Raw genomic sequence first — 25,201 nt, 5'->3', positions numbered from 1 at the left:
TCCGTTGTGAGTCAAGGCGATAATAGGACTATTACGACTACTAATCATAATAGTAATCAGTATCTCTTTCTGCACGGATCCAATGCATCTCTTCAAGTGACATAATTTAGATCAAGCAAAAATGGTACATGTTTAAGGAATTAATACAAGCTACATCGTCATCTACTACTGCAAGAGGAACTGACGCATTACCAACAATAGATCATGGCCTCATGTCAAGAGATTTGCCACATTATTGTCTTACCCCTGTAATGCACCTCCTCCCTCATATGGCTGTCTCTATTTTCATATTTCGTGTGTGACAGACCCATCTCGACTATTACTAGGTTAAAATTATCATGCAACCCTCGGATTTTCCGTATCATTTTCGCACCTGGTTTCTAGATTCACTAATACTACTGTAGTTCCTCCCCAAACCCTCCAAGCCCCCGGAAATACCTCATATTAGTGCATCCACAAATAGTATCCAAATATCCAAAGAGACCTGACAGCAGACTACTTGTATGTAATCGTTAAGATTGAAAAAATATATCTAAAGAGAACGCCCAACCATTTCCATCTTACTGAAAGCCCTTTCCTCCATGCTGAAACTCACTCAGCCTGCATGACGCTGTCCCTGACTACGACACATCTACAGGCATTCCGACTAATCATAACTCAGAATTGGAGGAATACCGCTCACCTCCCCACAATGCAGCTCAACCTCTGCAGCCACCTGCAGCACCGAGGTAGCCATCACTGCCAATGCATGTCGCTGACCACGACGCACGGATGTCCATATTTCTGCCTGGCTTTTGCCTGGGTTACGGTCCCCTTGGCTTTGGCGACGAGATCAATATTGCGTATGCAACTCGAAAATACCCCAATTGTGTTCCTTGCAATGAGACATTGTGAGTTGCGAGAGTTCAATTCAGGATAAATAATAGATAAAACTGGGGAAGAAGGCAAAGTGAAAAGAGAAAGAAAGTAAAAAGGGAACCGGGAACCATCAAGCAAAAAGAAAAGCCGAACGCGGGGGTCGAACCCGCAACCTTGAGATGCCGTGACGACTAAGAGTCTCACGCTCTACCGATTGAGCTAGCCCGGCTATTTGTTGAGTAACAAACTTAACTAAATGTAAAATAAGAGGAAAAGAGAGCTTAGAGTCCTGAAAAAGGATCAACATACGGCTAGCTACTACTACTACTACTACTTTTTTATACATCGAGTCTGCGCCTACTAGACCACGCTACTGTCGTAATATCCATGCTTACCATGGTTCTCCTATAGCCGTATATATTTACATTTGAATAGCACTAGTCTGGTGGCAAGCTAGCAATCTAGCACAGGCTGCCATCAGCCATCTTCTGGTAACTAGTTAATCAAAGTTAGTCATACTAAGTTTGTAAGCATTATCACGTGTAACTGCACGGACCACCTCGCTTAACAATTATTCATATGTTCTCCGGGCAGTGATCTTCCCGCAGTTTTTCTTCTCCTGCTGTCTTACCTCATGTCTTTCAAGCTGCACTTCTGCTCAGTGCAGAAGTGCCACTTAAAGCCTAATCTATCAGATGTGATATGTACTGTCTTGTAATCGCCATTGCTCAAAAACACTATGTCTCCTGCACCTGTCGCTGCCTCTGGGCAGCAGGACCCCCAACTTCAGACCCTGGCGAAAGCTTTCGAAGCTCTTTTGCTAACCACCCAGCAATTTATCTGCAAGGAGAGAAGCTTGCAACAAAAGCTGGAATATGCTTATGACGAGGTAAGCATCCTTGTCCTTCTCAACTCCACACAAAGCTTTCTGCTCCCTCTGCCTCAAATGATGAGAAAAATCGATTAGCTCTAGATCAGGAGTCGCATTTGCGGCGGTGACGGATAAGTCATGTATTATCTGATGAGGCATCTCAACAACCCCCCCTCTTCTCCACTTACATTAGTCGTGCTATCGCTGAAGGGTATCCTTGTGCTAACGGCCACCTTAGTATATGAAGCTCGCAGGTCGACTTCCCAGCGGTCTTGACACTCATGTCAAGATTATCTCAGAGAAGATTCGCGGTCACTCCTCCGAATATGGGAACCAAAAGCCCGTGTCCTTCAGTCCTCCTGATATAGTAAGAGCACTAGCAGAGTCTGGGAATGTAGGCAACCAGACGCTCAAACCAATAGCGGACGGGGTGGTGTGTTACAAATCTATCCTGAATTCACAGTGTGTCCCCGACCTCAACCCATGTCTTGTTGCCACTAGGGCCGGAGCCCCTGGCTCTTTAGAAAAAGACTTCACCACCAAAGGCACTCAGGGAAATCTGCACTGCCCATTCGCAAAGTCTAAGAATATGCCATCTGACAATGGGATGGCTAATGGGATTGAGAATCCTTTCAAGATCCAGAATAGTGATACGTGTGGACACGAAAGTTTAGACCCCATAAAGGCTGAACGAAATGATAGACGTTCTAGTCAGACTCCTTCGGTTAGGACATCGACCACTCAATGTCCTGTTGCCCGGTGCCCTATTAGATACTTAGACCAACATAGCCCGGAAGAAATAGCCGACTATGTTGAGAGACACAAACACGAAATACCCCGAAGCCATGCAATTTGTGTCCAACGTTATCAGAAGGATTCCCACAGCATGCGGCATCTAGATGCAAAGTATGGTAGTCTCATTAATATGATCCGAGGGTTATCCGTCAAACATCAAGCGTTCCTCCCGAACCGTGGTAATAGCGGCGCGCCGACATCCAGTTCCTCTGCCGAACGAGTGGAAAAATGGGCGGAAGAGGTTGGCATAAATTCGGAGATGCAGCCCTCTATCAAAGAGGACGAGACAGAGAACGACGATGGGAGGGAGGGCCGCTTTGACCGTCCGCTACGCGAGGTTCGCGTTGGCGAATCTCCAAGCAGGCCTTGGGGAATCCCTGTCCCGATGCCCTTGCCTCCTTCAGCATCGCCCCCGCTTTCGCCTCCGCCGGCGGCGGCCTTACCTGAGAGATCTAAGAAGCCGTCTGAGGAAGAGCCTATTAGGGTCTCTTCCAACCCGCCCCGTGACTCTACTCAACAAGCGCCGACGACGGCACCCAAATCTGGTCGTTGCCCTTTCGGCCATGGTGTGGCTCAAGCTGTCAATACAGCGCCGGAGACAGAAACCATTCGCGATCATGGGAAGAAGAACGGAACCATTGAAACCGCTGAGCAGGATTTTGGAGAACAACCACAAGCTCATCCTCCCCTAACTAACTCGCCGGCCAGTATCGTATTCAACGGCCCTGTGTTCTTCGGCTTTTCCCCGGAGCAGACTTCTTCTTTCTTGCAGCAATTGGGATCTCTTGTCAATAAACAGTGATATCCATGAATCGTGCCTTGTAACTGTTGCTAGCGTTCTCTTAGGTGTCTCATGTTCTAATTGTGAATAAGATGATGACGACGCCATGACTATCAGTGCATGTTTCTGCCACCTCATCGACCATGTGTGCATACATATGCTTAGTGTACATACCATGTCTTTACCCTATATATAATCCTTGTTTGAAACGCGATACCCCACTGGCCAGATCAACACATGAATATCAATTTCCAGTGATGAACAGCGCTTTCACGGAAGTAACAAGTCAATTCTAATCCCGGGATAATATGTATGGACTACTCAAATCTAGGGTAAAGCTAAGATACATGCTTTGCCGTCTGGAAGTTTCTCGATCTCATCCTCTCTTCTACCAGCTCGTGTGCTTCTTTGGAGAGATCAGTCAAAGCCGAACAACACTTCATATCTCTACAGAAGATGGCACCTAGTTTTTCTAGAACAATGCACCGTTCCTCCATTGTCAAGGCATTCCGAACTGCTGTGTCGCTGGTTGAGAGTTCTCTATCCAAACCCCATACACCTCCTCCCCCTGGGTAACCAATGCGACGGGAAACTGAGAATGCCGGCTCCAACTTGTGTAGCTCACTACACCTCCCATCGATCCATAGCCCACCCGAGAGATGTGAAGGATACCAGGAACCCCCGAATGGTCGAAGTTGTTCACAAAAGTGATTTTCTTCATCGCGATCCCGGGATCTCTCGGATGAGTTGAGGCGGTTAATATTCAGGTATTGCAGTTCAAGGGCGCTTAGCTCGGTCATCCATATACCTCCTGATGAAGGGTAGCATGCGGCTCTACCGGTACTGATATCATAGCGCGCTGTGGGCAGAGAACAATTATGGTCCGCAATTCCTATGCTGATGACCTCGTTGAAGGAGGAAGAATGTTTGGTGGGGTAGATATGGTGTCCATGGAGGGTCTGGTATGAAATCAAGGCCAGCAACGATATAGAGGAGGTCACAAAGATGGTTTTGATAAAGGTGTGGGCCAGTGAAATCCAGGGCTTATCCGGAGATGGACTTGTACTATTTTGACCGTGTCTGCTATTTTTGTTCTGGGATTTGTTCCTTCTACCTGCGTGGGCCATGGGCGGTGCTCGTATGGAATTCAACGGTCTCTGTTCGTATATACATTTAAGTACTTATGTGTACAGTTAAATCAGTGGTGATTGTCTCGTTCGCGTTGTGGATCATTGCCAAGAACTTGTCGACGTCAAGACTGACATGCTTTATCTATCTGGCTGTGACGGTATTTCATCTCCATCCTCTCTCTCTCTCTCTCTCTCTCTTGATGGTTTTATCATAAACCAACCATCCTTGCAGAATGTGATTTCATTCGAGAAAGATAACCTATAACTCAAAGGAGTTAAACTCCTTTGATCAAAATAACAATGGAGTATTGCATAATATGTATGCATATATATAGAGAGAGAGATATATATATATATGTCCCGATATCCATACCTACGTATACCTATACATAGTTCAACTAGCAGAAGCCCATTGATACACGCCTAGTATATAAAATCCAGCCCCGATGAGAATACACTGTACGTATCTGGTAGCTTACAAGAAGGAAAAAGGAAAAGAAAAGAAACGCCCTCCGGGAACAAGATAAAAAGCCCCACCGATGTCGGGAGGGGTCGAAATACTACAACCCCAACTCCCCAACTCTCCGACCATCAATCACCCAAGGACACTCTTTCCCGCGGAATACTTCCAGTATATCCAAATAAATAGGTTCCAACCCCTCCACACATGTTACGGATCAGTTCTCGTGTTCTTTCCGCTCGAATCGCCCACCGTCAGCTTCTCTCCTTATCACCAACCTCTGCTTTTTCTCGTATTCCCCAACCTCAATTCCCCATTCAGATCGTCAATATGTCTGGCATGACCCCCATCTCCGCCGCCGGTGCTTGCCCTCGTGAGTCATCTCTCCTCCCCCCAATTGCTCTCGATCCCATCCCGCCTCTGTAGAGGATGCATGTTGCTCTTCAATTGCCATCACCCCGTCAGATCGTACAAGATTTAAGCTAACAAGTTGACTCGTTGCAGCTGCTGGCCCCTACGTAAGTCCTCCAACCGAACAGCAAATCGTCTATATACATTCCCTCCCTTCTTCATAGTCACGCCGAAAAGAAGGCGTCCAACGTTGTTGACATTTCAATCATCCTACAGTCCCAAGCCATCCGTGCCAATGGCCAGATCTTCGTCTCCGGCCAGATCCCCGCTGACGCCTCTGGAAATCTTGTCACCGGAAACATTGGCGATTTGACCCAGGCTTGCTGCAACAATATCAAGGCTATTGTCGAAGCTGCCGGTTCTAGCGTCAACAAGATCGTCAAGGTCAATGTGCGTATAACCTCTCATGCTTTTCTCCCACCCCTCTCTCCTTCTATCTCATCTCCCCTCCTCCGTTAGTCAACAACCATCCCACCACCCTTCTCCCCTGTTCTCTGGCCTCAAATCACAAGCGGATTGCGGCTGACCGAGATACTCCACCAGGTATTTCTTACTGATATGGCGAACTTCGCTGAGATGAACGCTACCTATGAGAAGTTTTTCACTCATAAGCCCGCTCGCAGCTGTGTTGCTGTTGCCCAGCTCCCTAAGGGTGTGCCTGTAGAGATCGAGTGCATTGCTCTCGAGTAAACCAAATCGTTTTTATCTACATGACATACAATCAAAAGACAATCTGATGGCCTGGCTACTGCTACCCTGGATGATCATTTGTTGGTAATTGGGGTCTCATTCATTATAAGTAGGTTCTTTGTAAATACTACCTGAAGACAACAAGCGCATCGTAACTTCAAACAGACGGTGTGGGAATCATCACGCGCATGCAAAGTGGCCAAGCGATGCTGGATCCTACTCTCAAAGGCAAAAACAAACTCAGTGTAATAACAATAGACGTCCTCATAGCAGTCATCGTCGCCCCAAAGTTCCCGTCATCCTTCCCCCACCAGCCATCAGGCTTTGTTTCACAATGGCATCCGCAGCGGCGGCGGCCGCGAGTCGTTCCTTCTGACGACTTCGATCGCGCAGGTAGCCAGCAGCTTCTGGCCTCATACGAAGAATTCGCAAGATCATGTCATCATTTGGTTCGGCCTGAGCTTCGCGCCACTTTTCCTCCTTCATCTTCTTCATTGTGCCAAGGTTCCGCGAGAGCATGATGCTCTTGGCTCGCCGGGCACCAGGAACGCCGAGAAATCCGCCCTGTCCTCCAGAACCAATATGGGCTGGCGCGGACGCTCGGTTTTTATTGGCCTGCTGCCGAGATATGGTTGCTGAGGCCATTCTCTCAGAGGTGCGAATAAGATTCTCGGTGGGTTCAAAGTAAAAAAAGTTCAGAGATTGGATCTCGTGATACTTGGGTGACTTCAAGATATCAATCGAAACCCCGTTTGCTTCACCAGTCTCTTCATCGATAGCGTGGAAAAAGTTCAAGAGCAGCACGAGCCAGCGTGAGACTATATCAACCTCCTGCATCGTGAGAGGTTTCTGATGGGATGGCTTGTCCGACAAAGGAGGTACAAGCAAGCACTCAATAGTGCTAAGAACTTCTTTCCATAATCGAGCCATGACCATTTTCATGGCTTCAGATGTCAAGGTCTTGTTCATGATCGCAAAGTTATCATTGAAGTAGTCGAAAAGCGGAGTCAGAGCATTCTCCACATCCGCGTTTGATGGTCCTGTGGCAGTAGCTTGCGCCTTATTTCGACTAAGAAAGTTGGAAACACTGGAGATACTGAGACCACGCGATAGTAAGGATTTTAGGGTTCGACGCGACAAACAGTGGCTGATATAAGCAGACAGCTATTGGCTGTGTTAAAGACGATACTTGTTATTAAGACTCCAGAGCACTTACCTTTTCCGTGATTTTGCGTGTCATATCTCTTTCCGTACGTTTCAATGTGCGGAAGGCTTTGCCAAAGTAAAATTGGATGTCGTCCCGTTCCCCCTCCATGCTGACACGGAGTAGCAATCGACCCTGTGTATCCAAATCAAGCCAATATTCCTTCGGCAAGAAATCACTGAAATGTAAAGGATCCAGTTTGATAGAAGTGCGACCGACATAATCGTGGTCGCCCACTGCATCCCAGTCCCATATAGTTGCAATGATGTTCAATGGACCCTGCGTTGTTATATCAACAGAATCATCCCATCGCGGGTTGAGATTGTTGTAGATGATACGAGTTTTGGCAATGCGCTTCTGATACTCGTCTGTCAGCACCACATATGGGTCACTGCCCCCATTCATATCACAGGCTTTCAAATCTTCCGCTTCTACGACCTTAATCGTGAAGACATAGGTGGTTGATCTGCGCATCTTCTGCATCTGTGGAGGAGCATGTTTGGCGATAACATCTGCACAGCCATCAACGTTTATTTCACGCTCTAGCTTGTCAAGCTGGGTAAGGGCATATTCAACATTGTTCAGTTTGACCAGTGACTATAGAATCGTCAACCATGTGAAATAAACCTGACCGGGTAATAAAAAGAGAGATTGGAAAGTCTAAGTTTTGTTGTTTGGGTGTGAGGAGGGGAGGGGGGAAGGGAAATAAAGGGACGGCATACCTCAGGAAAGAATTGGAATGGCTCAATCTTCTCTTTGCTTGCCCACGCCTCTTTGGCGATTTGCATCAGCTTTTCCTGGGCTGTTTGATTCATTGCCGCCTCTTGATCCGGTGAGAGCCTGTCCATTTCTCGTGCGAACATCTGCTCCAATGACTCGCAGTACTTTGCAAGACCATTTGAAATCGATTTGGACAATGCAGTCATGAATTTCGCGTACTGAAAATCATCATCCCACCCGAGTTGAATCATCTGCTCTACCACCTGATTGAATGAGCGGAATATGTCTATAACGGAAACGCTGTGCCGATGCTCCTCAGGAATCATTTCCGTTGAGTCATCAGCTCGGACGGCAAAGGCATCTTGTCTGACAGCTTGCTCTACCCACTCTGTAATCTTCTCCTCTGTCATGCGGATCCAACGCCAGACGAATTCTTCCAGCAAATCCTCAACACGGAACGGAAAAGAAGCGCTGGTTTCACGTTAGTATCGACACTTCGCATTGGTAGCGGTGGGCCTACCTAGGGAGTGCCTCAATGAATAGTTGCCGTATAGCTGTGAGTTTTTTATATAAGTCAAAACCATCCTCCATTGGGATTTCCTCTCCTCTCAATTTGCCCTGTTCGACTATTCGGGCCACCATCTCATGAGCGTCTTCTGCGAATATCGGAAGCACATTTGAAAGCAAGATCTGGTACGGATTGACCCTGCATTGTGTGAGTAGAAGACTGTTATTCGTGACAATTGCATCTTACCCCATGATCTCCGGATTATTTCGGTAGCGCTTCCTAATCTTCTGGGCAAGTTTTGTTATGGCCTCACAAAGCTGAATGATATGATCGAATTCCCAGGTCTCCTGATCCATTGGGACATACTGTCCGAGGAGGTCTTGATATTTTTCTGTTGCTTTCTGAGCGAGGCCATCCTGAACGTAACAACGAAAACGGTCGATATCCTCCAGGTCCTCTGTGTAGCAGGGATCAAGCTGAATATGATTCTCTAAAACATACATTACTGGACCAATAGGTCGAGGTTTTCCTTCGTAACAGTCCATCATAACGTCGTATAGTTCCCTCAGAAGTGCTTCATGGAGAGAGGAGAGTAACTGCTGCATCGAGAGCAAGTCGTGTACAGTCCACTTGTGTCGGTCAAAGAGAACGGTAGCTACGAAGCTACTGCGCTTTTTCTCTGACGATGGTGTCTCCTTGATATAGGTAAATGCTGAATCAAGGGTGTCGAGATCAATCTCGTTGTCTACAAATTTCGAACGGACAACCTCCAGAAACAGAACTAGCCTAGAGAAGTGGGGGATTCGCCAACGAAGGCAAACTTCGTTTAGGAACTCGGCTGACTGCTTCGAGAGGAGCTTCATAGACGGAAGTTCAGACGTAAATTGTGTAGTTTCAGTTTCGCGATCTTTCAGGTCATGGCTCAAAGTTTGAGCCAAAATATACCTATACATAGATCGGGGGTCCGGTGGTATGTATGTGTATGTGTCAGATTCATCGGATTCACTGTTGTCATCGCCCATTGATAGCGAACTGAGATCCACTGGTTGGTCGATTACATATGAAATCGGCCTGTCAGAATTCATTTTTGGCAAATCGCTAGGGGCTGCATCATTGTTGTCTCCGGCATTTGCATTGAGCTGCGGAAGCGCACCCCCTGGGGTGCTTTTTGCTAGTTCAGGGTTCGCTTGCACGATAGCAAGCATCATTTGGGATAGGTCAGGGCCTTCACTTTTCCTCCAGATTTCATATGCCTCCTCATTTTCAAAGTCTTCTTTGGACATGGTTTTTCGAGTATTTAAACTGAGATGGGTTTGATAGGCTTTGAGGTCCTTGAGAGCTGCCTGTGCAGTCCAGACCTCCCGGTGTTTATCGATATCGGACTGCACTTGAGCGGTGCTTATATCGAAAACCCTTGCGACATGTTGCACTAAAGGCATATCTCTCACATCATAGCTTAGAGGTACTATAACTTCCACTGTCGACGGACCATTAGATTGCACGAGGTCCTGATCCTGGGAAAGGAGTTTATTCTCCAAGATCGATAATCGGTTCGCCAGCTCTGGTCGTTCTTTCGCCCAGTCATTATCTTTCAAAATATGCGAGATCAGGCGGACAAAGAGTGCGACATGCCTGTCCACCATAAATTTCCAGTGGTCATCGTCTGGATCCTTGCCTTTACTCAACTCCTTTGTCGCATTTGAGTAGAAAATCAGGACGAGATCTTCGGCTCGCCGATCCTTCTCCATGCGCTTTTTAAATGACTGCTCTTTAAGTGTATTGAGAAATGCAGCAAACGTTCTGACAACCAGGGGGTCCTGATATTCCTTTCTTTTCTCTTTCTTCGTTAAGACGCCCGTCAACCTCTTCTCGAGTTCAGTTATGAAGCCATGGGGAAACCGTGTGCTCTTCGAATCCCTAACAAGAGAGAAGTCGCTCATCAAGTCGTGGAAGGAGGTTGACGAGCGCTTCGGCCGTTGGTGAGGAGCGGGCACATTCTGTACACGGCGCGAACGAGGTTGAAGGAGGTATGAGAGGTAGGCGACTCTGAGAGCATATGTGTAGGCTGCCGTAGGGCTCACAGGACGTCGGCGGAACCCAGAAAGGTTGCGCGTGTGGCGAGAATCATTTTGGATACTATTAATCCGTCGGTTGATGCCTCGGGATTGATCAGATGCTGTCGACATGGGGGAGTTTCTCTATCCGAATGTTGCAGCGTTCGGGGAGAGGGGGCAAGGGAACGGAAAGCGGGACCATGGATAAAACAGTGAGATCGTACCACCAGCCAGCGCCAGCTGGACTGAAATAAATCGCAAAATACTCGCTGGGCTCTTCAGGGTCACAGAGTTAAGGAGGCGGGACAGATATGAGGGGGAATTGTTAGGAAAATGCCGGCGGGTAGAAAGGAAGAAAGGGGGTGTTGCTGGCGGGAGGCGCTTCTGCTTCTGCACTTGAAACAGAAAGCTGCCCCAAGTAACTGACGTAGTGCTCTGTAGGGCAGACTAAGCGTAAAGCAAAAACTTCCAACTCACACTATGCAGGTTGACGCTCATGTCAGCTGCATAACACTTCCATGCTGTGAGAATTTCTAAGTCCAATTTACACTAAAGTTGTGTGCATTTTCTGCTTGCTATTGCTATCGGTGTCAAGGCAATGAGTCTATTCTTTCGATTCCGTTCAATCCATTGCCTATTTAGAGCGTTTGAAATCTTGGACAGACAGAGTATATGGTACAGTATAATGGTCATCTGGCGGCTTCTCGACTATCATCTTCACTTATCCCTGATTCACACCATCATGTTGAGGCAGGTTGGTTAGATATTGAGTACGCACACCCTACGTCAGCCTAAAGCCCGGGCATGAGATGGACGTTGAGATTGTTAGGGGATTCATGAGGCTAGCAGGCCAAGCGGTGAAGAGCAGTCCTCACACCTGAAACCATCGACAATCAGACCTTCGATTGACGCCGAAAAGAGAATTGTACTGTACGTATTTACACAACAGGGGAAAAAAAGCAAATGTCAATCAATCACCAAGAGTCCTCGCCAGATTTGCGGGCCTAATATCAAAATGTTAAGTTTAACGTTAGGCAAAATGTACGCCGGGAATATAAGTTAGGGGCCTACCTTAACAGCATTGGGTCCTCCAAGTTCCTTCTCCAAGCCTTCCGAATATGTTCTGGGAACGCTAGGCTTGTCTGGATAGTAGAAGCTCACGAGGCCACAGAATCCAAGGAAGGTTGCAACGAACACGCCCAGGTGGAAGAAGCCCTTACGGGACGTAACATGAGTATACTGCTCAGGACTGAAAACCCCGAGAATTTCGTTTTCCTCGTGGACTGGTTCTCCGAAATTTCGTCTCTCTTGCTTGTCCCACCAGTCGCCATGAGGGTCTCTGAAGGCACGCTTAACGCGAGGAGGGTTCTGATAATTACCATTCTGTGTGTTGAAACCAAACGGTGTCAATTGGTGATAGATAAAACACTATTTTTATAAGGATACCGTACCTGCAAAGGATCATCAAGCTCTGCAGCCGCAAGAATCTTGCCTTGAGAGAAAAAGGCGCGGGGGGCGTTATAACGAACGGCCACCTGGGGCAGGCGCCGGGTCAAAAACCGCTGAGACAGCATCTATTCATTGCCATTAGTATTGGAGAGTCGAGGGGAAGAATCTCGAGCATTCGAAAAGCGGTACTAACCCTTCTACCGTAAAACCGGAGGGTGATGGTTGGCAAAGGGAGAGGTGAAAGGCTCACGACCATAAGATGAAGTGAAAGCGACGATGACGGGGTTCGGATTAATTGGAGGTTTGCGGCAAGGGCCTATATTTTGTGCCTCAGGCATAAACTCAGAGAGCTTGGATCCGCGGGCGCGCTTACATACACGTCGCTCTGTATTCTTCGTCACAATATGAAAAAACCACTTCTTCACCCATTCTCTCTTCCCCAGTTGTTTATCCGTACCCAGTCGCGCTACAGTGCCGATAACTATGCGAAATTTCCTGTGGCATTTCAACTTACTGATAGTTACACGTTGATGCCAATTTTCCCTATTTCAACCGTGTCCTCGTTGGGAAAACCGGGGTCAGCTGTGAAGAGGGCCCCTGTCTCAGTGGTTACAAGACATGCAAAACGGCAGCCCGAATGGCATTTCACAACAAGATGAACGCGTGACCCCCGAATTAGGACCTACCCCTTCCGAATTGTCTGCGTTCCAAGCATTCGTTGGTCCTACGAACCGCGACTCGATCCCAGCAGAGGTCAAAGAAGACGAGGTCACCACTGATACTACGGAAGGACCGCCATCAAAGAAGCGGAAACTTGCAGGATCGCCCACTTCCCGTCGCTCTAGCTCAAGGCCGGCATCACCTCCCTGGAAGAAAGCTGGCGTTGATGGACCAACATCCTTCATTCAGGATGGCAGACGCAAGTCTTCAAGAGTTAATGCGCTACCCCTCGAGTTACAACCTCCTTCAGACAAAAGACATACACGAGCAGCGCAGAAGCAGTCAGTAGGTAAAAATGCTTTGGGTGGTGGAAAGGCCGTTGCGTCGTCGCCGTCAGCGTCTATGACTCCATCACGCTCAGAAACAAATGGAAAGCCTGCTAGCGGCACAGCAGCGGTCAACGGATCTCCTAGAGGCCTGTTAACGAGGGGGATATCCGGAAGCCAGCAACGTATCTCACAGTCTCCGGTTTCCAAGGAAACCAACGCACGGACGAGGTCTCGAAGCTCTGGTGCTTCAACAGCCTTCCTTCGAGCTTCCAGCGTAGCTCTTAACAGTTCTCCTGCTCTGGCGACAAGTGGAACGACTGACTTTGGAAAAGGAACCAAAGATATTGAACATGACGATGGAGATGGGGGACTGCGAATCCCCAGGCTGCGAATCAAAGTTAAAAGGCCATCTATCAACATCCAGCACCCTTCCCACATTTTGAACCCTCGGAAGTATGGCTCGTTCAAACAATGGCTTGAGAGTGAGGAGGGTAGGGTACGAGATGACGCAGTTATCACGCCATCGGACGCGCTCGAGGAGGCGAGGAGGAGGTGTCGAATAGCTACAGCAATCGAGCCTGGCGGTCTTCTTAGCCCAGACGTATGTTCTGCTTACTTACCAGAGCAGCAAGACGAACCACTCCCCCAATATTCGCACCAGGACCATCTTGTCGCGCATGCGTTGTATTTCAAGAAACTGCTTGACCAAGAACATAAACGCCATCGCCACATGGCAAGGCTTTTCGCTCAATGGTGTGCTGATGCGTGGAAGAAACGCAACAAGGATCCAGAGGACATACTTCGGGAGCAGCAAGAGGAGATGCGTGGGAAGCGCAAACTGTTAGCCAAGGACCTCCAGAAGATGTTCGACCTGGCTCGCGCAGACGTAGATAGGATGCGCCTGTCACGCTGGGAGGAGGAACGAAAAGCAGAAGACCAGCAAGCCTTGGACCGTGCAATAAAACAGTCCACTATGCTCTTCGAGAAAAGACGAATGGAGATCCTTGGAGAAACGGGAAGTGATGCATTAGAATCTAGCGATGAGGAAGGAGATGAAACGGACGATTCGTCCGATGATGGCTCAGATAATGAAAGCAATATGTCATCTACGGAGTCTGGAAGCGAAGATGAAAATGTTATCGATGACGATGAGGGCCTAACAGCAGACGAACTCCGGTCAAAGTACGCCAACCTTTCTTCACTCAATGATGATTCGGATCGCAGGTCTCAGGCTTCCAATGATACGGCTTCGTTGAGAAATATCAATATCTCACAGGTTGGTCGTCTCGCAGATGATATTGGGGACGCAAACTTACCTTTGGCGGAGCTGTCACCAAAGAAAATTCAACTCGAAGATGTCGACCCAGTGCTCATGGATGATAGCGACGAAGCGTCCACAGATATGGATGATGATATGGGCGAAAGCGAAGAGGACGAGGATTCCAATGACTCCGACTCTGATGAGGAAAGTGATGATGGGCCAGGGTTACTGGGATTCTTTTCTGCGAAAGACTCCCCTTTCAATACCAACGACCTTCAAGCTGATGATCAGAATTCTGATGATGACGTCGTAGGCGATGGCGCCAATGCGAAGATCGTATCCGAAGAGGAGGACCTGGAAGACCCAGATGAAGTTTCCCTGGTGCCTAATGGACCAGCGCAGTTGGGCTCGACATCCTTCGATGCTGCTATTGACTTTACTATGGTCGACAACGTTCCCACTGAAATCAAGGGTACAGATGGTGAAATGACTGATGCATCTATTCTTGGTAATTCAGGTATACCGAATATCCAGGACGGAACTACCCCCGCAGAGCCCCTAGGTGACATGGAGAGAGACCAGCGTGAAACTTGTCAGAGTGGAGAGCCTTCTAGTGAAGCATCTCCTGGGACACTTGCTACGAAGCCTTCCGAGCCGGAGTCTGTGTCATCTTACGATGCACCGGGAGAGAAACCTCCGCAGCCCAGCGGATCACCTGCTCCAGGGTTGAAGACACCCATTCCGCATCTACTCCGAGGAACCCTGCGAGAATACCAGCATTTTGGACTAGACTGGCTTGCTGGTCTATATACGAATCACATTAATGGTATCCTAGCTGATGAAATGGGTCTTGGCAAGACTATCCAGACTATCGCTTTGCTAGCGCATCTGGCTGTGGAACACGAAGTATGGGGACCACACCTTGTTGTTGTACCTACAAGCGTGATCCTTAATTGGGAAATGGAGTTCAAGAAATGGTGTCCGGGTTTCAAAATCATGACTTACTACGGTAACCAAGAGGAGCGGCGACAGAAACGTAGGGGCTGGATGGATGACACGAGCTGGAATGTTCTAATCACTTCCTATCAGTTAGTCCTACAAGATCAGCAAGTTCTCAAAAGAAGAAATTGGCATTACATGATTCTGGATGAAGCACATAACATCAAGAATTTTCGCTCGCAGAGGTGGCAGGCACTGCTAACGTTCAGGACACGAGCACGACTTCTACTTACTGGTACACCACTTCAAAATAACCTTACAGAACTTTGGTCACTCCTGTTTTTCTTGATGCCGTCTGATGGCGGTGAGACGGGCATTGAGGGATTCGCAGATCTCAGGAATTTCTCTGAGTGGTTTCGACGCCCGGTAGAGCAAATTCTCGAACACGGCCGAGAGACCATGGACGATGAAGCAAAGCAGGTCGTCACGAAACTTCATACTGTTTTGAGGCCTTATATATTACGCCGTCTCAAAGCGGATGTCGAGAAGCAGATGCCGGCAAAATACGAACATGTCATTTATTGCAGGCTCTCGAAGCGGCAACGGTTTCTCTATGATGGTTTCATGTCCAGGGCACAGACTAAGGAGACTCTCGCTTCCGGGAACTATCTGTCTATCATTAATTGTCTAATGCAGCTACGGAAAGTCTGCAACCATCCAGACTTGTTCGAAACTCGGCCGATATCCACATCCTTTGCGATGTCGCGTTCTGTAGCTACCGAATTTGAGACCAAAGAACTTCTCATTCGCCGACGACTTCTCTTTGAACACCCGCTGGACAAACTTGATTTGGATTTTCTTAACTTGGTCCCTATCTCGAGGGAAGATATATCCCGAAGACTGGCTGACGACAGTACGAGGCTCATGGCTTACGGTCCTTTTAATGTGCTTCGCGAACAGCAGTATCACAGGACTAACTGGGACATGAACTTCAACGGTTCAACTATACAGTCTACCCTGGATGTATTAGAGAATGACTGTAGGAAGAGGAGGATGGCGGAATTGGAACGGTGCCTGTATTTTGAGTCGAAGCGGCACGGTCGCCGTCCTGTATACGGAAGTACTCTCATTGAGTTCCTCACAGCAGACAGCAAACAGCGGCCGACGTCCAATGGCCCGTTGCGGAAGCGGTCACTGGCAGACTGGTTGTCCAGTCGATCATCCATTCTTGCCTCGATGATTTTGTCTATCAAGGAACGCTCGCATGTAATGGATGGCTATGTCCAGCGATTTGCTTGTGTCACTCCAGCTGTGGTCGCCGCTGGAATTACCGAGGCCGCTCTGACTCCGATCGAGACCCGGCATTTAACCAAAAGCGAGAGATTCCCGCCCTATGATCCGTTTCATGAAGCTCAAATGCGGCTTTCTATCGCGTTTCCGGACAAGAGACTCCTGCAGTATGACTGCGGGAAACTACAAAGACTCGACAAATTACTCCGGGATCTTAAGGCCGGGGGCCATCGGGCGCTGATCTTTACGCAAATGACTAAAATGCTCGATATTTTAGAGCAGTTCCTCAACATTCACGGACATCGATATCTCCGATTAGACGGTACCACCAAGGTCGAGCAGCGCCAGATTCTTACAGACAGGTTCAACAATGACAGCCGCATTCTCGCCTTTATTCTGTCCAGTCGATCTGGTGGATTGGGTATCAACCTGACGGGTGCTGACACTGTGATTTTCTACGATCTCGACTGGAATCCGGCAATGGACAAACAGTGCCAGGATCGGTGTCACCGTATTGGGCAAACGCGCGATGTTCACATCTACCGTTTTGTCTCCGAATATACCATTGAATCCAACATCCTCCGCAAGGCGAACCAGAAGAGGATGCTAGACGATGTCGTCATCCAAGAGGGCGAGTTTACCACAGATTACTTTGCCAAGCTGGATGTTCGCGAGGTGATTGGCAATGAGGAGATGCTGGAGGACCAGGATGAGGCCAGCGCGGCAATGGACCGTGTCCTCGAGAACCGAGTATCCAGCAGTTCTCGCGTATTCGAACAAGCAGAAGACAAGGAAGACATCGACGCAGCAAAGAATGCCCAAAAGGAGCTGGAGCATGCAGACGACGGTGACTTTGAAGACCGAAGTGCCTCTCACAGTACTCCCGCTCAAACACCTGCCCAGACCCAGGCTGGAACCCCATTAGCCGCCGGCGATGAACTTGGAAATCCTGGACCTGGTGCGAACGAATTTGTGGATGCTGAGCCACAAACTGCTCACATCGATGACTACCTCTTACGGTTTATGGAATGGAACTTGAAGGACGAACCGCTCGTTCTGCCCCCGGATAAGGGTAAGAAGAAGTCTAAGAAAGGCAAGGAACATCGTCTTCGCAAGAGACGTCGTTGAGACGACAAAGAGATCGTTATGAACACGACAATGTTTTTCGATGAGGAGTATAAGGACCAAAGCGTCCAATGTAATTGTACTTGCGATTGATTGCTAAATCTTGTATATCTGACTCAGTTCTTGCTCCTTCTCGGACTCGATGGATGGCCGAGAGGCGGAGAAAGGAATACTGGCTGGAGTTTGGAAGGCGTCGGTCATGGAAGAAAAGATTATCATAGTCATTATGGTTATTTATCTGTAGATGTTTCCTTTCTTTTTCTCTTTTTCCATTTTTGATTCAGTGAACAGGTGGGTAGTGGATATGATACGATATCTATGTGCACTCTGCCTGCTCCTCGCTTGCTCTTCACTTTTCCATATTTTGTCTGGGGCATGATCGGTTGAGACGCCACTAGCTAGATGTTTGGATACCAGGTGTAGGCTGTACTCATACATGATCATGAATTGTGATGATGATGCAGGGCTGCCACATCGTAAGCCTGCGGAAGGATGCGCTTGTTTCAGTAAGAATAGGGGGGCTGCATACCATCGTTCTAAACAATGGTAAAATAAAAAGGATGGCCGAAAAGGGGTCTTCTCTAACACGGCCTTGAATGAGGTCGCAGTTCACTCACTGATCTTCAAGGCTGCTGCTACTACTGTATTGTTCAGGCATGCTAGGATATGTGCCCTTGTCAATCTTCATACAGCCAGGTCCTGATAAATCGCTCATACGAAGCGAAAGTTTATGCCAGCATCGTTCTGAAACAATATCCACTTGTAGAGACAGACCAGACCACCTCGAGGTTCGGAATGATTCGGATGTAGTATTACTGGGTGAAAGGGAGATGGTACTTTGGCTGGGGGAAAGAACAAGCCTCTTTGGACATGGCTCAGGTTCGAGAATGTAGGTATTCCAATCTAATTCAATCCAAATGAGTTTCACGACATGCAAAGCAGGTTGGATAGAAAACCTGTCCATATCTGGCTGACGGGATTTCTCATAGGCAAAATTGCCGAGACGACAGAAAATCCGCTGGATACGGGCATTGGTAGGTTGGAGTCTAAACCTAGTTGAACCACGGAATCAAGTTGGAGTCGATTCCAAGGAGCAGCGCTGGGAGCAACGGTTGTCTCCAATTCATGTTTCACAAAGCCCCACTGATCAGCCATCAGACGCTTGGAGGGCTGGACCCGGAGTAGCATGGAAGTAGGGGGGGGGGGGGGGGGGGGGGGGACCATCGATCACCTCCACGGAGGGCGAGGAACACCCGGACCAGGCATGTAGATCCGGGAGTAGAGAGAGCTAAGGGGAACAGCGGCGTTTTTCCTGTCCCAGAGGAAGAAGTTCGGCCGTTTCGGAGGAGTGTACAGACCCGGAGACTTTCTTTCACTAGAGCTTGAGCTTCAACAAGTTCACGATACTTATTCGGGCAATGATGGTTCACTGTCTGTGTTCTTCTCCGTTAAGTACTGCTTACGGCGATGGGCTTAGTGGGTTTAGTTGGCACACGAAGACTGTTAGCCCTCAAGCAACTGGAACTTGCGATTGAACTCTATATCGCTGGCTAGCTGGTCTGCTTGAGACTCGAGGCCTACTGTGATCTGCAGATGCGGATCCTTCGGCCGAACTGCATACCTAGTAGAGTACAATAGACCGAACGGAAAGGAGGGGGGAGCGTACGGAGGAGTATGAACTAACGGTCAGTGAGCCCATTACTATCTGGCCTGAAACGGTCGAAGGTAATGCTATTTCGGGGTCCATGCCATTGCTGCGGAATTTATTCGGCAAAACCACAAGAAAAGAAAGAAAAAAAGAAAGAAAGAAAGGAAAAACAAAAGTCAATGGAAAGTTCGGGGTACCTTCTACTAGTACAACCGAAATTCAATCACCCACGTGGGTGCCAGTAAATGGTTATCCTCATGTAGATACTTCAGTAAGTTATTTCCTTCAAACTTAGGGGCCTCGGCGCTACTTGACCTATTGAGTATGGTCTCCGAAAGGTAAGGAGTTGAGGTTCCTTGGAAACGGTCGCGAATCACACGGGTACTATGATCCTCGGTGCCGGCTACCGATGCCGGTCACCAAGGCAAATCATCTGTTGCAGTTCCTCTTTCACCAAAATAAGAACGGATGCTTGGTTTAATCAATTAATCCTGGGGTTGCAACTGGCCTGACAGGGTCGATAGATTTACCTTACAGTGTCGGTCTGTATATTGTTGTACATACTTACATACATACATATATGTATCTTCCTCGAAGGGCGGAGTACAGCGCAGTGCATTTGCCGCCTTCTGTGTACCCGCGATATCGTTCGCTTGGAAAAATAGAATAAAAAATAAAATTAAATAAAAAAGATTATTAGATGACAATGAGAATAATAATGATATGAATGCTCCAACCGTACGTCCTTAAAACGGGTGTCTTGATCAACCAAAGCCATGCAAAGGAAATCAGTGGAAGATCTGTTGTCTCTATGTCAAAATCATGGCTTATTCGGCTAGTTTCCCGAGCCAATCATCCGGGTCTAAGTAATTACATATTAGAGGTAGCACCTAGTAGTGTAACTTAAGGGACGTTTTTCTTCTATATCTGCCAATTTTGCAGCATAGGAGACTTCAAAGCGTCTATCTAATTCAGCTAGCCAATGCACAGATGCACGAGGATCACCCGCCTGATAACGGGGATGATAAGCGTGCTAGTACACCTGTATAACTGGTCTGATTACTCCTATCACCTGTAGTCTCGTCAGTGACTATGATGAAATACTGGTTAGGTTAGCTCGGCTACCTACTGTTCTACAAACACCCAATGAAGACACCTGTGGTGGAGGATGGCGCTAGGGACATTCCTCGGTTCCAGCCCAACCACGGCAGGGGGTTGATACTTATTACGATACGTTGCTGGAAATACTAGGTCGGTCTGGTACCGTAAAGCGACTATTATGGCATCGGATGGGACCTCGCAGCACCTCCCCATGTTTCACGAATAATGTTAGAGATTATGTGTACATAATAGGTATGATCAACCATATTAAATTGAGGACAAATAAGGCATTTATGCTACAGTATTAGGCCAAGGCTATCGATCACTTTGTTGCAGATCAGGTCAGGCGTGTTTTGAGATATTGCAACGTGGGGAAGACTAGAAGGCTCTTATCAAATCATATTGACTGACTGGAGCCGTTCCCACCTAGATAGCTGGCTTGGATTAATCCTGCAGCGAGAACTATTGAGGACCTTGGGGAAGATCAGCTAAGAGTTGTTCTACTGACGAGAGATTGATCGTCATTACTGACCCTTCTCCGACTCTCCGGATCGATTAGACATAGTTAGGGGATTCACACGACTCCACTTCAGACGAGCGGCATGTATGTTGTTCTTCCCTTGTCTTGACCCTTGGAGGGGTAAGTCTAGTTGCGACTTGCCCGCGTGCTATCCATTTTGGCACTCTGCAGGCTCTGAACTTTGACTCTCTATCGGAATCTATCCCTCTCCGAAGTCCCCACTTCTGTCAGGAGCTAGATAGCCTAGTCGCAGCACTATTCCTTTTCGCTTCCTGCCAGCATCATCGATAGTGCGTAGGTTCGGTGGATGAGATCATTCCAATTTGTATGGTTGCTTTTTCTTTTTTTATTCTTTGCCTTTTCCTCCCACTTACTCCGGTCGCCGATATGTTGACGGTGCATGAAACCATGAAGGCTATCGGAAGTAAACCTCCGATTTTTCTAATGTAAACTTTCTTGGGGGCAAAAAAAAGAGAGAGAGAAGAGAAAAAGAAAACCACATGGTAGTGAGGTAATTGTTAGTTCTCAACGGTGCGCGCGAGTTAATTTGCGCGCAGCGGTTCCTTGGTTTGTCTTCCGATCAGCCGCCGGGATTTGATCACTTGACCTGTTACGGGGCAGCATCGGCAAAAATAAAAAAAGAGAGAGAGGATGGTATATTAAACTAATTCGAGCCTCAGCCCAACCAAAAATAGGAATTAGTATCATATCTACGATCATATTAGTAGGGGAGATTAAAGGATTATCATTTGCATATAACTATATTCCTTGTATTTTATAAGCAACCATGCCTCGCAACCATTTCTCTTCTTGCTCAGATACTGCCGTTTTATTAAAGCAGCCTAACGCAGGGATGATCAGGCAGTTCAAGCCACATGGTTTTATTAGAACTAACAGTGAGGAGTAAGAACGCCTTCTCCGCAGGTCGCTCCATCCAGAACCATTCCATCGATGATCTTCTCCAAGTGCCACCCATGGAAGGATAATGTATGGTTGAGGCGGTCAATCGACAAGTCTATCGGCGCAGTTAGTTTGTAACCCTATTACTCGTAGCCAGTGTCATAATTTGAATGGTTTGATTGGTAGGTCCTGAAAACCGGGCTCTTAGGGGCAACAAATACCATAAACTTGAGTACGGAAGAACGTGGAACGTATTCCGCGACTTAGGTATGTAGGTTAACTTCGTCTTTCCTCTACGTTGTAGTCCTTATGAGCAAACTACTCGAGTAGGTGCTGTAGTCTGTAATTAACCTTACTAGAGAGGCTGATGGAATACGCACTAATACGGTGCCCACGTGCTGCAACTGTTCCATGTATTCCGTCATGCACCGGGCAGGTACGTTACTTGGTACCAGCACTAACCTCTATCACGAACCAACCTGGAGGATCCGCATCTATTCTTAAATAGGCAGCTCCATGACTGCGCCAAGCGCCTGGTTGGGCTTAGTCTCCCCACCATGAACATAAGATGGAGGGATCACCCCTTACTCCGTAGAGGCTTAAACGGAGTAGACTTGATCTGGCTAGTCTGTGAGGATCGCCCATTGAGCCTGGCCAGAGAGGCTTTTTCTCCCCTCTCTCGGTGGATTTCTCTTCTTCCCTCATGTATTTCTTGGATTTGGGACTGACGAGGAAAAGGAGGAGGAAGAAGAAGAAGAAGAAGAAGAAGAAGAATAATAATAATAATAATAACAACAACAACAATATAATGAAGTCCCAAGGAGGAAGTAAATAAAGGAACATCGGTTTGACATGAATAGGGGGTAGCAATATTCATTGGCTGGTATACTCTGTATGAGGTACTAGTAGGACGGTATACCTACATCCCGTCGGATGAAACTATTGACGGGAAGTGATCACTAGGCAGCCCAATGAGACTTAGATGCACTTCGAAGAGATGGGGCGATGCCACAATAAAAAAGGTAATTGACACATCGATCATAAATAACGTACCTATTGACTCATTCGCATAAGAAAAAGAAGTGACCGACTGTGAAGTGGATAATGTGTTTATGATATCTTTGTTTTTTACTTGTCGTACTGTAATTACCCAACGTCTGACCGAGGCCACATACAACATAGATACACACATAGGCAAGTGGGTGTGGGTTAGCAGCAGAAGTTGAACATGGTTACTCCAACCCGGAATACTTCCCAAAGTGATCGACAGAAAAAGCTTACTTTGGAACCCAGGAGCATGGAAAATTACTCAAGTAATTGAAATAAGTCAAGCTGATTCGGCGCTCCTGGTTGATAACTTATTAATGATACTAAGGAAGAATAGATTACTGAAATACTGAATGACAGGACCCGAGGCACTGGAAGTACCACTCCCAGCAACTAAAATCCCGAGTGACCGAGCTGGAAGTCCCACCAGACTAGAGAGAATGGCCCACTTGTGGGTGATGTTGTTCCCTGGGCATTGTCGTGCTGGGTAGATCTCCCTTCTCCCCGAATGAACTGCTCAATGGGCACGAGCTTCTCCATCCCATACCTCGCCTTATCCACTTCTCCTCATGGCGTGCTGCTGGTTGGAGTGGTGCATGCGCTTGTGGTGGTTCCTACTAATAACACCCACTAGGATCTACCAGTGATACACTCACTGTCTTGTACTTATATCTTAGATCCCCCGATCTCCTCCATTAGAGTATAACAGTTTCCTTTTTATAATTCCGTTTTTTCTTAACATCATTGCTTCTAGCTCGAATTCCTCGCGTACTCCCTACATTGACTACACAATCTATTAACTTTTGATTGACACCTCCACTTCAATCCATCCTCCATAGGCTCTTTCGCCTTAGTCTCATTCAACTAGCCAACTCGCAAATAAGCTAAAACGAGCATTTGAGATGAAAAACACAATCCCATCAGACGTGTGGGAGAGGAAGAAAGCCTTGATCGCTAAACTATATAAGGACGAAGAATGGCCTCTCAAACAAGTCATTAAGCAAATCCGGTCCGATGACTTTAACCCAAGGTGAGTTATTCTAAGCAACTGTTCTTGTGTATGGTTAATCTAACCCACTGGCAATCGTCACTAGTGAGACTCAGTTGCGGAGTAGATTAAAGAAATGGCGTGTTACCAAACCATCTCGCCAGACTCGGAAGAAGTCTCAGGATGACCAACAGGACGTCAATGGGGATAGCAGTAGCCACGAGGCAGGGTCTCCAAAGGATGAGATTCCAATTTCTCCTAAGACCCAGTTGTATTCGACACAGAAATCAGCTGCCGTATTACCCTCTTCCGAACCAGACTTCTACTTGGGCGATGGAACATATGTGCATCATGATTTCCCTACTACAGGATCCTTCGACAACCAGAATGCTTCCAACGCCTGGGCTCACGATAGGGATTCTTCCGTGGTAGTTATCTCTAACTCTAACTCCTTCGAGCCATCTTCCCATACCTCGCCTCTAGCAAATGGCGTTCTACTTGACTCGACATCCCCGATGGTCTCACCCTTTCAAAACTCTCATTATGCGGTGACAACAGGTCCACGCATGACAACTCCGACAACTGCAGCAACAGCGCCCATCAGTTGGGTCGTTCCTCAGTGGTACCCAGTACAGCTAGAGGCTAGTGCTCACCCTCCATCGATGCCATACTATACCGCCCCACCTCTGAGCCCCTCCATCGATCCAGCAATGCAGATGGTATCTCCACACCCTCCTCATCGGCTATATTCACCCCCCTCGCCAGGGTGCTCATTCTCGCATGAGCAGGTGTTCGACCCGCATGACGCGCGGAAGCCATCTCTCCGCGCCATGCCTGTCTCCTATAGTCCCGGTACCGCTGGCGGTCACTTAAGGGCCAACCAAAAGGGAGGGCAGCAGGAGAAGAAGATGTCACTTCCTACCAAGTTATCCAGCCACTCTCCGGCTGGACCAGTGATGCATTCCCCTCTTTTCCCTAGCGGACATCCTGTGATGTGTGCGCCGTTTCCTTATTGACCAAAACATACTATATCTATATAAATCTCTCGGCATTGACTGTCGGTCTGCGTTCATTTTTGCATTCATAACCTATACTATTCCCCCAAGACTTCTTGGGTAATGTGTTACCATGCATGGATGTTTTTTTTTTTTTTTTAAAAAAAAACCTTTCCCCCTCCTCTTTATGTTTTGGTGGTCTTGGTTTTTCTATGTGTGTACGGAACTTAAAGAGAACAAATGGTGGAATTTTTCATTTACGGTGGTGGTACGCTGAATAATGAAGCTGCATGATCTCAGCAGGCCATGAGATTCCTGGCGCAACGGCAGGTACTACAGAATCAGAGGAGTGTTATTTGATATCCATGAGCAAAGAAGGAGTTAAGGTGTCCATTTGCATACCTGTACATTTAGCTAGTCGAAATTCTTATTGTTTGCTAATTCGGAATCCCGGGGTGACTGGAATT

The 25,201-nt window shown here is 47.6% G+C and overlaps 8 protein-coding genes and 1 non-coding gene across 9 annotated transcripts; 5 read left to right on the top strand and 4 right to left on the bottom strand.

Annotated features, from left to right (window-relative positions):
- Window positions 1–439: 439 nt before the first annotated feature.
- On the top strand, window positions 440–1,237 carry BDV27DRAFT_129647 (uncharacterized protein). Its single transcript, XM_032067247.1, has one exon. It carries the CDS (start codon window positions 605–607, stop codon window positions 917–919), a length of 315 nt encoding a protein of 104 aa, XP_031926742.1. The 5' UTR covers window positions 440–604; the 3' UTR covers window positions 920–1,237.
- Window positions 955–1,237, bottom strand: BDV27DRAFT_4965 (uncharacterized protein). Its single transcript, XM_032076774.1, has one exon. It carries the CDS (start codon window positions 1,202–1,204, stop codon window positions 989–991), a length of 216 nt encoding a protein of 71 aa, XP_031926743.1. The 5' UTR covers window positions 1,205–1,237; the 3' UTR covers window positions 955–988.
- BDV27DRAFT_t127 lies at window positions 1,004–1,087 on the bottom strand. The gene has a single exon. It is a non-coding gene; the product is annotated as a tRNA-Lys (tRNA).
- A 252-nt stretch (window positions 1,238–1,489) lies between the features above and the next one.
- BDV27DRAFT_129646 (uncharacterized protein) lies at window positions 1,490–3,527 on the top strand. Its single transcript, XM_032067246.1, has 2 exons — window positions 1,490–1,747; window positions 1,968–3,527. The coding sequence occupies exons 1-2, from the start codon at window positions 1,598–1,600 to the stop codon at window positions 3,324–3,326; spliced, it is 1,509 nt and encodes a 502-aa protein (XP_031926741.1). The 5' UTR covers window positions 1,490–1,597; the 3' UTR covers window positions 3,327–3,527.
- BDV27DRAFT_129645 (uncharacterized protein) lies at window positions 3,514–4,493 on the bottom strand. The gene has a single exon (XM_032067245.1). It carries the CDS (start codon window positions 4,430–4,432, stop codon window positions 3,644–3,646), a length of 789 nt encoding a protein of 262 aa, XP_031926740.1. The 5' UTR covers window positions 4,433–4,493; the 3' UTR covers window positions 3,514–3,643.
- Window positions 4,494–5,225: 732 nt separating this feature from the next.
- Window positions 5,226–5,996, top strand: BDV27DRAFT_145960 (YjgF/Yer057p/UK114 family; the record flags this gene model as incomplete). Its single annotated transcript, XM_032070493.1, has 3 exons — window positions 5,226–5,268; window positions 5,530–5,696; window positions 5,850–5,996. 3 exons carry the CDS (start codon window positions 5,226–5,228, stop codon window positions 5,994–5,996), a joined length of 357 nt encoding a protein of 118 aa, XP_031926739.1.
- A 273-nt stretch (window positions 5,997–6,269) lies between these two features.
- BDV27DRAFT_145959 (uncharacterized protein) lies at window positions 6,270–12,056 on the bottom strand (the record flags this gene model as incomplete). The annotated part of the gene is made up of 11 exons (XM_032070492.1): window positions 6,270–7,160; window positions 7,213–7,797; window positions 7,923–8,391; window positions 8,441–8,626; window positions 8,675–10,604; window positions 10,707–10,917; window positions 10,960–11,003; window positions 11,358–11,410; window positions 11,461–11,486; window positions 11,554–11,850; window positions 11,934–12,056. The coding sequence occupies 11 exons, from the start codon at window positions 12,054–12,056 to the stop codon at window positions 6,270–6,272; spliced, it is 4,815 nt and encodes a 1,604-aa protein (XP_031926738.1).
- Window positions 12,057–12,362: 306 nt separating this feature from the next.
- swr1 (putative SNF2 family helicase/ATPase (Swr1)) lies at window positions 12,363–17,654 on the top strand. Its single transcript, XM_032076747.1, has one exon. It carries the CDS (start codon window positions 12,550–12,552, stop codon window positions 17,536–17,538), a length of 4,989 nt encoding a protein of 1,662 aa, XP_031926737.1. The 5' UTR covers window positions 12,363–12,549; the 3' UTR covers window positions 17,539–17,654.
- A 5,930-nt stretch (window positions 17,655–23,584) lies between these two features.
- Window positions 23,585–24,755, top strand: BDV27DRAFT_165308 (Clr5 domain-containing protein; the record flags this gene model as incomplete). The annotated part of the gene is made up of 2 exons (XM_032073890.1): window positions 23,585–23,781; window positions 23,846–24,755. The coding sequence occupies exons 1-2, from the start codon at window positions 23,654–23,656 to the stop codon at window positions 24,753–24,755; spliced, it is 1,038 nt and encodes a 345-aa protein (XP_031926736.1). The 5' UTR covers window positions 23,585–23,653.
- Between the last annotated feature and the right edge of the window lie 446 nt (window positions 24,756–25,201).

Source organism: Aspergillus caelatus (genome assembly GCF_009193585.1).
Source record: "Aspergillus caelatus strain CBS 763.97 unplaced genomic scaffold BDV27scaffold_108, whole genome shotgun sequence".
Taxonomy (NCBI): domain Eukaryota; kingdom Fungi; phylum Ascomycota; class Eurotiomycetes; order Eurotiales; family Aspergillaceae; genus Aspergillus; species Aspergillus caelatus.
The sequence above is the reverse complement of the archived record's forward strand: the minus strand, read 5'-3'. Positions and strand labels throughout refer to the sequence as shown.